At 44.5% G+C, this 15,862-nt stretch overlaps 1 protein-coding gene and 1 long non-coding RNA gene across 2 annotated transcripts in view; one reads left to right on the forward strand and one right to left on the reverse strand.

The window, feature by feature from the left end:
* Window positions 1-15,862, reverse strand: part of KCNU1 (potassium calcium-activated channel subfamily U member 1) — a 168,441-nt gene that overhangs the window by 12,396 nt on the left and 140,183 nt on the right. The window contains exons 23-27 of the mRNA XM_033415052.2: window positions 14,613-14,709; window positions 11,086-11,310; window positions 9,384-9,570; window positions 3,481-3,552; window positions 333-472 (exon numbers count right to left, since the gene is read on the reverse strand). Coding sequence (XP_033270943.2) covers window positions 333-472; window positions 3,481-3,552; window positions 9,384-9,570; window positions 11,086-11,310; window positions 14,613-14,709 — 721 coding nt within the window. The remainder of the gene's footprint in view (window positions 1-332; window positions 473-3,480; window positions 3,553-9,383; window positions 9,571-11,085; window positions 11,311-14,612; window positions 14,710-15,862) is intronic.
* On the forward strand, window positions 4,025-11,198 carry LOC117198436 (uncharacterized). Its single transcript, XR_007474684.1, has 4 exons — window positions 4,025-4,259; window positions 4,650-4,708; window positions 5,084-5,337; window positions 11,088-11,198. It is a non-coding gene; the product is annotated as an uncharacterized LOC117198436 (long non-coding RNA).

The raw sequence follows: 15,862 nt of genomic DNA on the forward strand, positions 1-15,862 counted from the left end.
CTGCCCAAGCTCTGACGCCAAAGAGCCTGGTCAGCCAAGAGGCACTTGAAGCTGAAGGGTGGGTTCTGTGGATGTGCTCATTCCTCCCGTATTGAGTGTTCTGGCTCTAAGGGCTTCACGTTTTTAATTTTAAAAATGTGAGCATTTGGCTTCCCTTGCCAGGTAGTCATGAGCAAAGGTGAAATGATGTGCGTGGACGAGCTTTTCTGGAAACTCAACAAGCACGCAGAATCGCGAGGCGTTAGTTAGCACCGTCCACCCGAGTCCTGAGCCACGCACTCTCCCCGCCGCAGGGGCTTGGCTGTGGGGCTCCTTGGCTTCAGCACACCTACCGTGGCCAGGAGGGAATCCAAGAAGCTGCCGGAAAAGACGGTGCCGGTGGCAAAGGACGTGCTGAGGTGCAGGCTCATTCCCGAGAGGTCTCCTTCCATCCCGCCGAGTTGTTCAATAAAGTGCATGTTGGAAGGATTTTCTGCAAGTGAAAGAGGCAAAAAGGAAAGGCAGGCAGACAAGATGAAGGATACGGGACTTCCGGACCAGGCAGGTCAAGGAGGGACCATCGCTCAAAGGATTTGATGCCTACTTTAGGGTCAAAGTGGGACCTGCCTCAACTGCAGTATATAGTTTTTTCTTTCCAAGTATTACTATCTTCATCCCCTGAAGATGGGAAGCCCGCTTGGGGACCTTCATCATCAAGGAGATAGCCTTGTACCTCAGGCTCAGTTTCTCCAAGCAAGTGTCCTGAATGTCACCCTTAATAATTTAACTTTCAAGACAGGACACTTCTGGAAGAAAAAGGGGACACTTTACATAATCGCATAGGGACAAGAGACATAAATAGGAACATCTGCTCACCCCCGTTATTGTCTTTTTCTCCACACACTATGTCATAGATGGCGTGGTATTCACTTGGGTCCTTAGAGTTATTTGGGCCCAGAACGGGTTAATCGGTGCCTCTCAAAATTTAACGTGCCTGTGAATCAACTGGGGATCTTGTTATAATCTAGATTCTGATCCACTGGGTCTAAGGTGGGGCCTGAGAGTCTGCGCGTCCAGCAAGCTTGCAGATGCTCCTGCTGCTGATTCATGGACTACACTTTAAGCAGCAAGGGCTTCAAGAATCATCCTAATCAGACCTGTGCAGCAGTGGCCAAGTTATCCATTAGCAAACCTATGCTGGCCCCAGGCTGCAACTCAGACCCCCTGTAGGCAGCCTCTGTAGTCAGTGAAATCGGTCATTTCTATGAGGACAGCAGAGGCGCTGCTTGCCTTTGTTCCAAGATTACTGCTTCAAAAATGTTTGTATAGAGCATAGCATTGGAAGATAGTGATATCTCCTACCAGAACAAAGGGAAGGCATGCTTACTGCCCATTATAAAAGATGCTCGTTCCCGAAGCTCAGGGTTCCTCTCTTACAAAGCAATTCATGGTGGGTCCAGGTATCACCTGGACCTTTTCATGTCCTCCTGTGGGAACGAGGGCTTGGGAAGCCAGCACAAAAGTGATGATTCTCTGGCTACTGCTATTGACGTGAGTAATAAACTGTTCATCGTCTCTGACCCAGTGGTCTCTCATCTTCTGTCCACATCCGTGAAACTGGGCAGATGAACCTGTTAGTTTGCAAGCAGCCTTAAGTCTTAGACCCTTCAAACTTCTTGACCGTCATATTACAGATCCAAGCAAATCTACTGGACATACAACTCAGAGTACGCTCCTAACTAAGACCGCATTAGTCTCCAATTCTTAAAATTATTTTTTAGTACATTTGGGGGAAGTGATAGACTGCTGGTATTAAGGAATCATTTTCTTCCAAGAACTACGCATCTTTATAAAAGATGGAGGTATGACCAGTATCAACCCACATTTCCTACGTGCACATACACATCTCTTCTTGCACTGCCAACCCTCCACACACACACACACACACACACACACACACACATTCACATGCGCGCGTGCACACACGCACACCCCAGGAGCCTTTGTCCAGATCTTGCTGTGTCATCCTAAACCAGTGGCCTCAGCATCCCCAGACATTTTCCTGCAGGCCACTGTACACTCTGGACCAAAGTGCTGGCCATCAGACCTGCAGCTCTCATGTCACTGTGACCCTTCCTTGCTGGCCAAAGAATGGAAACTGAGTGAGCTGGCAGGTGATCTGTTAGGCTAATTAGACAGGCGCTGCCCGGTGCCAGAAAGTCTTTCCTTGAACAAAGCTGTACGTCCCTGGAGAGTGACCAGATGCATTTCTGAGGCCGGTGAGAAGCTGGCTGGTCCCTCCTGACCACTCTAACTTACATGACAGTCTTCTGATGAACGCCCTCAGTGTATATACACCTCAGAGTCAGAGACGGCTCAGAAGGGTAGCAAAATCGAAATGAAATATAAGTAAGAACTGCAGCCATCAGCTTTAGGGTGGTTACAGATAGGCTGCCAGGTACAAGTCAGGCTCAAGGGATCTGAGATCTTCAAAGGTGGATTTGGAGAGCTGCAGTTCTGGGATCCAGGGTGGCTAGACTGTTGCCCACCTGCTGCACTGCCACTCCCAAATCATCTGGTGGTGTCACCTACTGGCTCTTCTCTCTGTCTGCCTGCTTCATTTCTGGGACCATGAGGTCTGCTCATCTAGCTGGGTATAAATCTCCCTCAGCTTACACATGCTGAATCATAAAAATCCCACTAAAATGTCTGCTACGCTATGGAATCGAGTCGAATCTCACGCCCAGGAGCAGCTTTTAGAGATCACCTTTGAGTTGGTCCAAACTGTGTTAAAGGTAAAACCCCCTCTTCGGTAACTTCCCTTTTGCTCACCAACTATTATCAGTATTAAATCCCAGTGTCTACCCTGGTGAATCACAAACAATGCACACAGGCACCTGCCTTCCCTGCCCTTCTTGCTGCCCCCAGGGCTCCTCACGTCTAGGAAAGTTTCATATACGTGCGTTTTCCATAAGGTGTTGATGAGAGATAACAGCTCATCCTGTTATTTCTGCATGCAGTATTTCCATTTTAGAAGAGCACCGCTCAGGGCTGGGATTAAGAAGACACAAGGGACACAAAATTTAAAGACCCCAAGAGTGAGCCTTTCCTTAAAGTCTACACCCTGGGGGCCTCACCTGCCTCACTCCAGTGCCTGCTCTGGTAGCACCGCAGGAGAGGAAGACGTCTGATGGGTAGAGAAGTTGGTTTAGGGAGAGCCTTTCTTGCAGTTTTCAAATCCACGTCCCCTCCCCTGGAAGAAGGGAGAAGGCAGGAGCTACTCCTGCACCCTGACACCCAGATATGACAGGCTCTGCTGGAGGATGTCAACGTCACCAAACAGGTAAAAGCCCAATATAACAGCCAGTCAAACACATAATGGTCTCTGCGCCCCATTCTGGTCCTCAGTCCTTTGACTGTGGATCCTAAAGACACCCTTGGGACATCAAATACAGATACAGAGACTTCTCCCTTGAATTCTGTCCTGGAAACACAACTTACTCAGTTCAGTGAGGATGGGGATCCTTCGGTACTTTGACTTCCCGGGGTTGTCACTGAAGCACCGAGTACACCCTGTGGACACAGACAGTAACAGGGAGGGATGAGATGGACAGATGCAAACGAAGTGGCTTGCGACACAGACACGGATGCGGAAGCACAGCGTGGCGCTTGAGGCTTTATCTTAGCAAAGTGACTCTCGTGCCCAAATCCCAAATATTTCTCTATATTTAGAAAAAAAATGGCCTCAGCCTCTCCTTTCCAGAAGTTTGGTGTGTGTGGTGTGTGTGGTGTGTGTGTGTGTGTGTGTGGTGTGTGTGTGTGGTGTGTGTGTGTGTGTGTGTGTGTGTGTGTGTAGGATGTTTTCTAAATGGCACCTCAAGTGAATTACAGAAAGGGTGACGTTCTCCCTGTAGTTGCTTATCGGCAGCCTAAGTTACATCCAATTGTTGTCTACCGACTGGGAGTGCCGGGTGACGGCTCAGGCAGGCAGTGCCTCAAACTACATGCACTTGCTTGTAGAACCTTCAGGAAACTGAATAAACAGGAGGTGCTGCCCCAGGAGAGCCTGTGGAGGCACAGCGACTGGATTACTGGCTCCTGGTGCTTCTGCCTCTTGGAGATCCTCTCTGGGCTGAGGGTCTCTTTCTTCTTCAGCAAGATTGTCTCTGCCTCCCAACTCTGGCTGGCCTCCCCAACCCCTAATGTCTTGGGAGTTCCTTAAAGACTGGGGTGGGAGGTCATGGGGCCTCTGTCTTCACATTCAGCTCCTGCCTTAGGAGGTGAGGCCCTTCATCTCCCTCTGCGAGCCTCGAATCCCAAAGAGATTCCATGCCCGGCTCTGGTCTGGAACACAGCCCTGGCATGCGCGGACAGGTGAGGAAACCTGTCCAAAACCTGTTTTGAACCTGTTCAAAAACAAGGATGATCCCAGAGTTTTGGTCTCCACATTAAACACCCTCAGAAAAGGTAAAGAAACAAAAGGGAAAAGAGAAAGAGGAAACTAGGATCCTGATGAAAAAAAAAACAACCAAACCAAACCAAACACATGATGATCTCATCAAAAGTTATGCTTTAAAACTACTGGTTACCTATCTTGAACTTTTCTGAGAATTCTATGTATGTAACAGGGAAATAATACTGTGAAAGTTAACATTCTGCTTGTCATTCAGATTCTCTGCTGCCTTGAAGAAGGTGAAATATGTGGAGGGTCTTTTGTTTCCCAAGCCAGGTAAGTGGTAGGGGAGGGTGGGTGAGATGAGCCAGTGGGTCAGACAGACAGCCTGAGAGACAGACAAAGGGACGGGGGTGGGGAAACTGGCCACTGAGATGGGGACGGGGGAAAGAGGAGATCCAAAGGGAGGTTTTGTTCCCAGAGAGAATGCTATGCTCTACAATGTAGTAAGTTCCCTACATACAGGCAAGTTTCATTCCGAGAGCATGTTCATAAGTCCAATTTGTTCGTTAAGTCCAACAAAGTTAGCCTAGGTACGCAGCTAACGCAATCAGCTATATAGTACCGTACTGTAGTAGGTGTATAATACTTTCCACACAGATAATACATAAAAAAACACAGAAAATAAAGAAATCCTTTTTTATCTTCCAGTACAGTACCTTGAAAAGTACAGTAGTACAGTACAACAGCTGGCACACAGGGGCTGGCATCGAGTGAACAGGCAACAAAAGCTACTGACAGGAGGAGGGAGAGGAGGTGGGAGATGGTAGAGCTGAAGGATCGTCAGCAATAGGAGACGGAGGGCGAGCTGCCATTTCCCTCACGCCTGACGCGGATGGCACGGGATCTGGCTCCTCGCTGGAACCAGATGCACATTCGCATCTTTGGACGTTTTCAACTTGAAGGTGCGTATGTAGGCGCCTTCCTGTATTTATCACCTCTCCCATCTCCCTAAGAAACTTTCCATAAAAGTGCCACTTCTTGTTCACGCAGAGTAGAGCTGAATACATTTCTGATTGCCACTAAAATTCTGAGTCATGCTTCCAGGTAGATTCAGGGTAAACACGGAAGCACCACAGGAGGAGCCCAACACGTGTAGTTTACAGTTAGAACTAGAAATGGCCTTAGGACTTTAGCAAAACCCTTTAGCTTCAGGTGAGGAAACAGAGGCCCCGGGGGCTAACCTCCTCCACGCATCTATTGAAGAGGAGGGTTTGCATGGTGGCTAAAGACCACATCTCCAAACTCACTGGGAAATCTTACTGATGATGGGATCTGAATACCTTCGACTGTTTTTCCTGAACAAACTTCTGGGATTTTCATAATGCAGGAGACTTGGGGGAAATGAGATTCTACTTTATTCTCAGAAACGTGCAAGATGCTTTATCTGCTTTAGGTACCTTTCCTTCCTTCCTTCTTTCCATTCTCGTTTCCTTCCTTGCTATCCTCCCTCTACAAATCTTTAAAGAGTATCGACTCCACACTAGGACTATGAACAGTCCCTGCCCCGGTTACATACCATATGCTGCAAATACAAAATGTTTTCAGATAGTGATGAGTACTGTGAAAAAACCCAACTTTTAGGGGCTAGTGAGTGACCTGGGGAGGTGACCTTAGATGGAGTTTGAAGAGGCTTCTCTGACATTGGAATGTCATCCTGAGTGATGAGCAAAAGCCATCCAGACAGAGGGAATGGGATAAGGAACTTAAGGCAGGAAAGAGCCAGTATAAACAGACCGAAGGAGGAAGTTCAGGCTCCCTACTGGCCTGCAAGACCCTACATGACTTTCCTGCAATTGTCATGAGTCACCATTACAGGGTCTGAAGGAGGAAACTGTCATTATCCAATAAATATTTGTAAAAGATCCCTCGGGCTGCTACGAGCTGGGAGGTAAGAATGACACCACCGTGCCCTCAAACCTGTGAATTAAGTCCCGTTAGATCACCTTTGAAGATGATGAAACTGCCTCAGGGTCCACATGCTTTGCCCAAGGCTACACGGTTTGTAAAGGATGGATGGGTTTTCACACCCAAATTGGCACCAAGTTCAAAGCCCATGCCCATTCCCTTTATATATATTAAAATACATAAGGTTTGGTTGACAATTTCAATAAAATATTGAGATCAGTTTCCCTCAAAGGGGAAAATTCTCCTTTGAGCTGCACTTTCTGATTTCAGTTCCCTCTGATAACGGGCTTGGAATATCCTGACTTTCAGAGTCAAATGTTCTTATTGGATAGCAACAGGTTCACATCAGCTGATGTAACTGCATAAATATCTGCTCTGACACTGGCTGGAGGACAGCGACAGAATTTCCGCCTTAACTCCATCTTTTCTGGTAGAGCAACGGTTAATTTGAATATGTGTCAGATCATAGCCTGGGTACATTTTACTAATGTCAATATTTTTGCTACCTAGTAGTACACAGCATTATACCTGAAATTCTTCCAGGCTGGCAGGGTGCTATTATTAAGCAAAAGATTGCTTAATTGTAGATTACTACTGTACATTTAAATTTCAAGAGCATATTAAGTTGTCAGACTTAATTACTGTTATATGTTTAGATTATGCCACAGATTATTTAGTTCAGTACCTAGGTTTGCCAACCTGTCCTTGTGACGTGACAGGGCAGTAATTAGAGCATCAGTGAGAAACCTAAAGTTTTCCGTGGGGATGTCCAGGAGGCCTGGTCCTTTGGAGAGTCCTCCTTCTTGCTGTCCCCCCACCTCCAACGTTCCTGGGTGAACCACTGTATGGAATAGCCTTGGTGGTCCTAGATGGATTCTACGTGTAACCTTGTCATGACCATGAAGATGTGGGAGAGCCCGCTGAGCCCACACAAGGCTCAGCAGATATGTCAGAGTGAGAGCTCTCAATTTTGGTCCTATTGACATATGGCACCTGTGCACTGTAGGATATTAGCAGCATCTCTGACTTCTACCCACTAGAGGCCAATAGCATCCCGCCAAGCTGTGACAACCAAGGCTGTCTCCGGACATTGTCAGACAACCTCTGGGGTCAAAACCGCCCCTGGCTGAGAACCACTGTCTCAGAAGAAGGGACAGAAAATTGCTCAGCGTGGAAGATATTTTCTCCCTCCTGGCAGAATTTCACAATCCTTTATACTGATAATTCTTGGAGGGGGGCATTCCCATTGCCACCTGCTTGGTATGCTGCAAGAGGAGTATTAGTATGAGATAGGAAGAATGGTTAAGAGAACCAAACAGGCTTCCCTGAGGGTTGGGAATTTCCACATGCAAACTCCAGGTAGATTCCTGTGACGCCGTAGCAATGGGTGAGGTTTCTGAGTGGCAGTCCTTGGCTACTCCTATGAGCTCAGAATGTAACTTTACTGCTGCTTCCTGTGTTAGGCAGCACAGGAGAGCCTGTCTGGACCTCTCTTTCCTGTCACACAAATGGGTACGATGACATCGACACAAGGAAAGGTGCCAGGTCTACACAGTATGTTCTTCCCTAAACTTTCCCTTTTGCCGTTGGGGAGAGCACCTACTCACACTGCATGATGACTCAAATACTGTGACATTCTTTCATTTTCTCTTCCTTCTTCCCAGCCCTTTTCCCCTCTCGCCTGTATTTCCTCCTACCAGTCCTGTCAGTTTAGCAGAGTATGTGACACATACAAAATCAATGTATTCTTGTTGAATGAATAAGTGAATAAGTGAAAGGATGAGAATCACCAGATACAAAAGAAACCAGAATTAAAATCATAGGTTTAGGGCTTCCCTGGTGGTGCAGTGGTTGAGAGTCCACCTGCCGATGCAGGGGACACGGGTTCGTGCCCCAGTCTGGGAAGATCCCACATGCCGCATAGCGGCTGGGCCCGTAAGCCACGGCCGCTGAGCCTGCGTGTCCAGAGCCTGTGCTCTGCAATGGGAGAGGCCACAACAGTGAGAGGCCCGCGGACCGCAAAAAAAAAAATCATAGGTTTATATCTTTTTAGCCTATATAGGATGTGAGATTTTAAAAAATGATAATAGGAAGGACAAGTCACCCAATGATTAGCTAGGTGGCTTACGGTGTTGTCAGCTTACCCTCTGCTTTTACTCAGCGGGCATTTTTCATTTCTACATTGATGATACTGCCTACACGGTGAATACTTTTCTGTCCAATTTTAGAAGTTGTAAGCATGATGCAAACACACACACACACACACACACACACACACACTCAACCCACACACAAATCTTGTGTAAATCTGAGTGACCCTAATTGCTAAGGACTGACATGCAGAACACAGAGGCGTTTTTATACATCTTCAGATTAGCTCAGCAGAATATGGCTCACACTTCCTCAGTCGGGATTTTCAATGCCCTTTGATATTCAGGAAGTGCTTTGCTATTATTATTATTTAGTTAGTTGCAAAAACCCCTGAAATCCTGGGTGCTGAGCGGTGTTTGGTTGTTTAGTGAGGGTCTGTGAAGTAGCTGGCTCACCTACCAAAGTTCACCCACCAAAGACTGGACTAGATTTTTTGTAGTCTAGTCCACAAATAGTGTGGTAGAATGTGTGCTTCAACCTCCCAATCACAAAACTAAGAATAGTAACTTGAACACCTACAGGATCCAATGAGAGCCGATTAACAATAATAACACCTGTTGTTAATGATAATAAAATACCAATGGCTATGCTCACTGATATCTGATTCATAACAATAACAGCACTTACAACTCCATGATCTTCTTTAAGATGGGAGAAAAACAGTGTTATGTGCATTCCATTTAGAAGATGGACATCATTTTTCATTTGACTAGGAGTCCCAAGGACTCAACTGTCCACTAATTCTAGTACAGAATTCTCAGAGCTGGACGGGATTTTATAGGTCATTTGGCCCAACCTCTCCTCCTCTCCATCATTAAAGTTTTTCAGAGAGGAGTTAATTCTTCCTGATCCCATTCTCTCTAGCCTCTTCCCGTCAGGGTATTGTTCTTACGTGGCTCTGAGGGTGTCTGGGCTGAGCAGCTAATCCGAAGTGATCTGATGTTGAGTGTGGCCATGATAGGCTCCGTGTCCACCAAGGTCGGGCTGCTGCATGACTTAGATGGGGAGGATAAGACAGCACACATGGAACACTCCTCTATGTTGACTGCATGGAGGTCTCCAGGATAGAGCGCAGATCCCTATTGAGAGAAAACCGGGTACACGGTGGTGGCTTTTTGTGGATGATGCAAGTTTTTGAGCCAAAGCCTCCACTGACTTGGTTTTAAGACTTAGTTACCTGATATCTGACACGTTTATCCTTATCGTTCATGAATATCTGAGCGTGACTAAATTTTGCAGATCCCTTCTGAGAGCAAGTCTGGATGGGACAAAGTGGAGTGGAGAGAGCGGAGCCTAAACCCACTGAGGTGACTCAAGTGGAAGAAAAGAATCAGAGTAAGGGTAGCAGTGGTGAGGGAAAAACATCACAGAAGGTCCAGATCTAAAAGCCAATTCTGGGGCTTCCCTGGTGGCACAGTGTTTGAGAGTCCGCCTGCCGATGCAGGGGACACGGGTTCGTGCCCTGGTCCGGGAGGATCCCACATGCCGCGGAGTGGCTGGGCCCGTGAGCCATGGCCGCTGAGCCTGCACGTCTGGAGCCTGTGCTCCGCAAGGGGAGAGGCCACAACAGTGAGAGGCCCGCGTACCGCAAAAAAATAAATAAATAAATAAAAGTCAATTCTGCGTCCTCACAGTTTTGCTTGCAGGTGACTGCATTTGCACCCTGGATTAATTAGCAAAGTGGCAGCTGCTTCTTTTCTTTGGTGGAGAAGCAGGGATAGAGCTGGTCCCACCATCGGGTGGCTGAGATGCTAACACTGGCGATTTCTAACACTAGCTGGATCTGGAGGCTCCTGGTCATTTTCTTTCCTCCTTTGCTATGGACTAAAGTAAGCGGTGGTGCGGGGACATTTATGGTGACATTTAAAAAAAAAAAAAACAAATACAATTTGCTTCTTGAGACCACCATTTTTGAAGAATATTCCTAATCTGTTGCTAGCATTATTTCTTGAAAAATCGAAAGTTTTGGTGCGTTTCACACTGCATATATATATTAATCCACGGAAATGGTGGCATATAATGAGATACAGCCCTGTGAAGGTTCAGAGCAAATACAATTACAACCACAATGCCACATATGCATAATGGATCCATTCCTCAGAATTCCTCCTTTTCATACATCTATCAAGGACCACGTGGCATTATGTGTTCCATAAAAGGCGAGTCTCCAGAAAAGATGAGAAAGTTAGAGCACAAAGGCTGGCTGGTATCAGCTTAGGCTTAGCCATTAGGTCAGAATCGGATTTAGAAATGCAAAGAAACTCTATTACATAAAGACCATAAACATGGTTAGTGACATAAAACATGAAATATGTCTGGATTTAAATCCTAGTCCTGCTACTTACCTGCCGTGTAAACTTGGACGGGTTGCTTACTCTCTCTGTGCCTGAAGTTCAGCATCTTTAAAATTTATACCATGGGGTTATTTGGAGGGTTAAATGAGTTAATACGTGCAAAATGCTTAGAACAGTTTCTGGTACCAGGTATAACTGCGAGCTACTACTGATTTATTATTATCATTATCATTATTAATCCTAGTACTGTTAGTATTATTATCATTATAAATATTCACTATCCCTTACTGTGACACTTACAGGCAGAATGTATATCTGGGGAAAATTCCGGAGAAATCGCCATTCTCTCTGCAGGTAATCCAGAGACCCAACGAACACAATGTCCTTCAGCTCCTGACGGGTGTAGCTGCTAGCTCTCAATGGCATTACAAAATTCCGAAGCCCCATCAGTGTTGAGTGGGCATCTCCAAAGACACACGCTACAATGTGGTTCCGAAACTCATGTTTTGACTTCTCAGTTCGATTCTAAGTATAAGCAGGCCAGAGTCTGGTCATTTTTAGAAACAAGATGAGAGTCCTTTAAAGAGGGCTCCTTCCCCACATCCCAACTCTTCTTGGTATTTACATTCACACTAGCACTTTCATAAGGAAGATCGGATTTTGCAAATTACTCATAAAAAGCATGGAACTTATCCACTATGGGACAATTAAACTATGTATCTTTTCCGGGAGTTCCTTCTTAGTTCGCTTTTTCCAGTTCTCTGTTAGCCTGGAGTGCCTCAGTGCAAACTCAGATTGGCATCATTGAAATCATGAAATCATTGAACCAAATGGGGAAAACAGCTCTCATTTTCATAATATGTTTTTAGCCTCGTATGTGCTACAGGACTCCTCACTGAAAAGCGAAAACATTCCAAATCCCATTGCTAAACTTGTCTTCTAGCGAGCCCTGAAAAACCCCCAGCCGTACAACATGCTGCAGTTTTCAGCGGATTTGCATACATATGAAAATATACATATTAGCATGAACCATATGAAACTGCCTTTTTTCTGGGTCAAAAATGGTTGAATATTGGCAATTTCATATGGCCTCACCTACTATACTGCCCAGATTCAATAGATTCCAGAGTTCAGGAAATTTATCATGAAAAGTGCACAAAATAAATGTGAAGGTTACAAAAGTTCCATTTGATCCCAAACATTTCAATATGTCTCATACTCTTATCAGCATGGCCAATTTTTAACATCTCCCCTATACTTTTAAGTTGAAGACAAAATAATATATGTGACGGATATTTAGATTAGGTTTCCCCACATTCATAGAGACTTTTAAAAACAATAAGTGTAACTTTAGAGAAAGGGATGATAGTCCTGTAGGAAACTTATTTTAAGTCTCTGTGATTGATTTCAGGGAATGAGTCAATGTCTTACTCTCACGGTGCTGGGATAGGTAGAATAAGCACTGATTTTGTATTCTGGTAGTCATTAGCGTATGACCATAAACAAACTAGTTAACCACACTGACCCCTAATTTCTTTGTTTAAATGGTTTAAAAATAAATAAAAGTTAATTCTGTTGTGGAAATTAAATAATATATTGAAAGTTCAGCGCTCAGCTCCTTAACTGTTGTTCAGTAACTATTTAATCAAATCTGAATCTCACTGAATTCCTAGATTTTCAGAGGAGGACCCTTGAAGCTGGTAGAGAACTTGTTAAATATATTTACAAGCACTTCCTGTTTGAGTGTGTTCTACCTTCCCAAGCACATGAAGATTCAGGATATTTCAAAGGGATGTATCATTCATCCTTATGCCAGTTTTTTGCTGGGTTAAAGGACAAGCTTCTATGAAACAGGGGCTGTTGAAATCTAACAGGATAAATAAGTCACATCTGACATCTCAACAATTAGAGTTTGTCCAATTAGCATAGACTGGGAAATAGCATAGTTTGTCCAATTAGCATAGACTGGGAAATTCCAAAGGGAATGGCCCTGTGGGAAACGAAGCTACTTGTCTGGAGAGCCTTTCCAGAGAGTGATATGAATCTTAACCAAATCTATTGAATAATTGTCTCTGGCTAATTCGATTAGTTTTAACTTGAATAATAAGCCTCCAACAGTATTTAAGGTAACAGGCCTGAAGTCCAGAAATTGCTCTTTTTAGTAGACCTAAACAATTAGGAACGAGATACATGGCAGAGTGCAATTAATGGGCACAGCTAGAGAGGCAATTTCTCCAAGGAACTGCAGCACAAAACTGTCTCCCAATTGAGAAAGATGGTGGCTTTTGGGGGGAAGGGGAGGATGCACTATTTGCTCCAAGTAACAAATCGACAACTTCCATTTGACTTTTCTGCAAACCAAACCAAGTTCAAAGTTGGCCCAAATTCTGTAATCTGGACATTTCTCCTCTACAGTCACAGTTTCAAAACTCTTAGGATTTCTTAAACTAGAAGCCCTTCTAAATTTATCAGAAGACTCAGCTGGTGTTCTGAACCATATTCCACATAGAGTTGCTCTATCACAGCAACCTGTCTGCGGGCTCAGTAAATAGGGTATAAGAAAATGTCTGCTATTGCCATCTCTTGGTCTCCTGGATGCTTCCATCTGCAACCCCCTCCCAACCTTTCTAAAGATTTCACTCCCACTAGAAACATGTTTGCCTTCCTGCTCAACGGATGTTTCATTCAGAATAAGACATACTTGCTAAAATGGGGAGTTTCAGCAGCCCTAACAGTTTTCCAGTTGATATGACAGCTCTGACAATTTTGTACTTCTGATCAAATGATTGATCATGCTTTTGACAAAAATTGGAACATATTCTGTCAGGACATTGGCACTGAGCTACAAAATTGTGTGTGTGTGTGTGTGTGTGTGTGTGTGTGTGTCAGGACATTGGCACTGAGCTACAAAATTGTGTGTGTGTGTGTGTGTTTAACAGAAAAAAGTGAACTAAACTACTTTTGGAAAGCAAGAAAAATACAAAATTATCCATTAGTCACAGTTGAACAAATTATATAGGGTTCTTACAACATGCAGACATCTTTTATTAGTTTATTTTTAATTAAAAAACTCATCTTTTATTACTTAAATTTACCAGCTACTGCTTGCAAGGTAAACCACTGAGATTATCCTTGAGTTTCCAACTCTGGAAAATGAGAATAGATGGGGATCCATCATGCAGGTATCAGAGCCTGGGATAATATGCAAGGCTTTTTGCATCTTGGCTGCTGGCATTTCAGTGAAGCGAATTAGTTTGTCTCCTTAAGAGGACAGAGACAAGGACAGGATTCTAGCATCTACAAGGATTCCCTCATGCTGTGTGGGGTGGGAGGACTGAGCATTTTGGAGACACGTCCTTTGCTAATGTGTTTAAGTATAACCACCTTCAAGAAAAAATACTATAGAAAATCCAAACTTTAAAAACTAATTAAGGGAATTTTTATTTAATTAAAAAAAGAAAGACCACAGAGTTCTTGTAAATAGTCTGTTCCCCTGGTGCATTTAAATCAATTAGATTTACTAGCAGAACAGCAAAGTTTCAGGAGAACATTATTCTGAATAACTGACTCAGCTAAACTATTAAAGGAGGGGAAAAGTAGTTGAAGAATCTGATCTAATTATTTAAAATCCCGGCATCATACACATGGCCTTTGTCAAATGCCACATCTGTTATTCTGCGTACATTCACATGGCTCATGAGGTATGTTTTTCCTTCAAAATTCACCGTTTACAAAGAGAAAGGGCAGGTGCTTATGACTAGTGGAAGGACATCATCTACCCTAAAAGGAGCTTTATTTTACCTGAGATTTGGTACAAGATCACCTACCAGAATCATTTTGTCCAAAGGGGTGGCTTTGCACCAGTGAAACATGCCACTGCTATCGAGGTGGTCAGACTCTCGCTCCATTTCGTATAGAAAAGCCCTAGATACAGAGAATGTAGAAAGTTAGCCTGGGAACACTTGGGGCTCTGGTGTAACAAAGCATGATGTCAAACTCACTGGAGCCTCAAACCTGAAGTGAAGAATAACATAAGGAAGATGACCTCGGGTCTATGAGACCCCCAAATAGAGATGCATGTCTGAAGGACACCAAGGGCTGAATGTCTTCACAGCTGAAGACATACTAAGCACTTTGGGCAAAAGCCATCAAGAATTGTGTGTGTGTGTACGTGTGTGTGTACGTGTGTGTGTGTATGTTTAACAGACACACCAGTCTCTCTTTCTAACTTAGATTAACTGCCTTGAGGGTGGTCACTTCTGCTCTTAATTTTGCTACCGTGCTGATGCTACTGCTGCTTGGGAGAAATCATGAGAGGTGTTTTGCGCACCTCAATACAGAACTTAAGAGGCCGTGAGATCGAATCATGAGTGGTATACCTCTCTCCGTAACCTGTTTTCCTCTTGTCTCCTTTCCATATCTTTTCTTATGGGTCTCTTTTGAAACATCCTTACTTATTAAATGCAGCTTGCATCCTTTACAGCTTCCATCACCAGCCTTCATTTGACTAAAATTTGCTCAAACCTTGGTCTAAGTCTCGGCAAAGCCGTCCATGTAATCACCCTACATTGCCATCAGGCACAATGCTTGTCATGTCATGTATTCAACCACCAAAAGGGTTTGAGGAGCTTTTGAAAAACCCCACTCCCATCCCAAGGAATATATATGTGCTTGTGAGAGAAGAAAGGAAACCCTTCAAGAATCACAGAGAGGTTTGGGTTAGAAAGGACCTGTTCAAGTCGAGAGAATCCAGGCATAGACGGCAGAAACAACCTCAAATCTCAAGGGCTTAACCCAACACAGGTTATTTCTCACCCACACTATGTATTTTACTGAGGTGAACAGGTATCTCTGCTCTACACAGCCATTCAGAGTCTTAGGGGGACAGAGGCTCTACCATATTAAAGGTACACCCCCTGGAACATGCATCCCCCTTGGTCATTAAGGCAAGAGAAGAGAGAGAGATGAGCCCAGGCATTTAACTGCCTTGGCCCAAATCGACAAGTCACTGCACCCACATTTCATTGGCCAGAACGAGTCACATGGCTCACACTTCATTGGCCAGAACGAGTCACAT

This window comes from Orcinus orca, chromosome 21 (assembly GCF_937001465.1).
Source record: "Orcinus orca chromosome 21, mOrcOrc1.1, whole genome shotgun sequence".
Classification (NCBI taxonomy): domain Eukaryota; kingdom Metazoa; phylum Chordata; class Mammalia; order Artiodactyla; family Delphinidae; genus Orcinus; species Orcinus orca.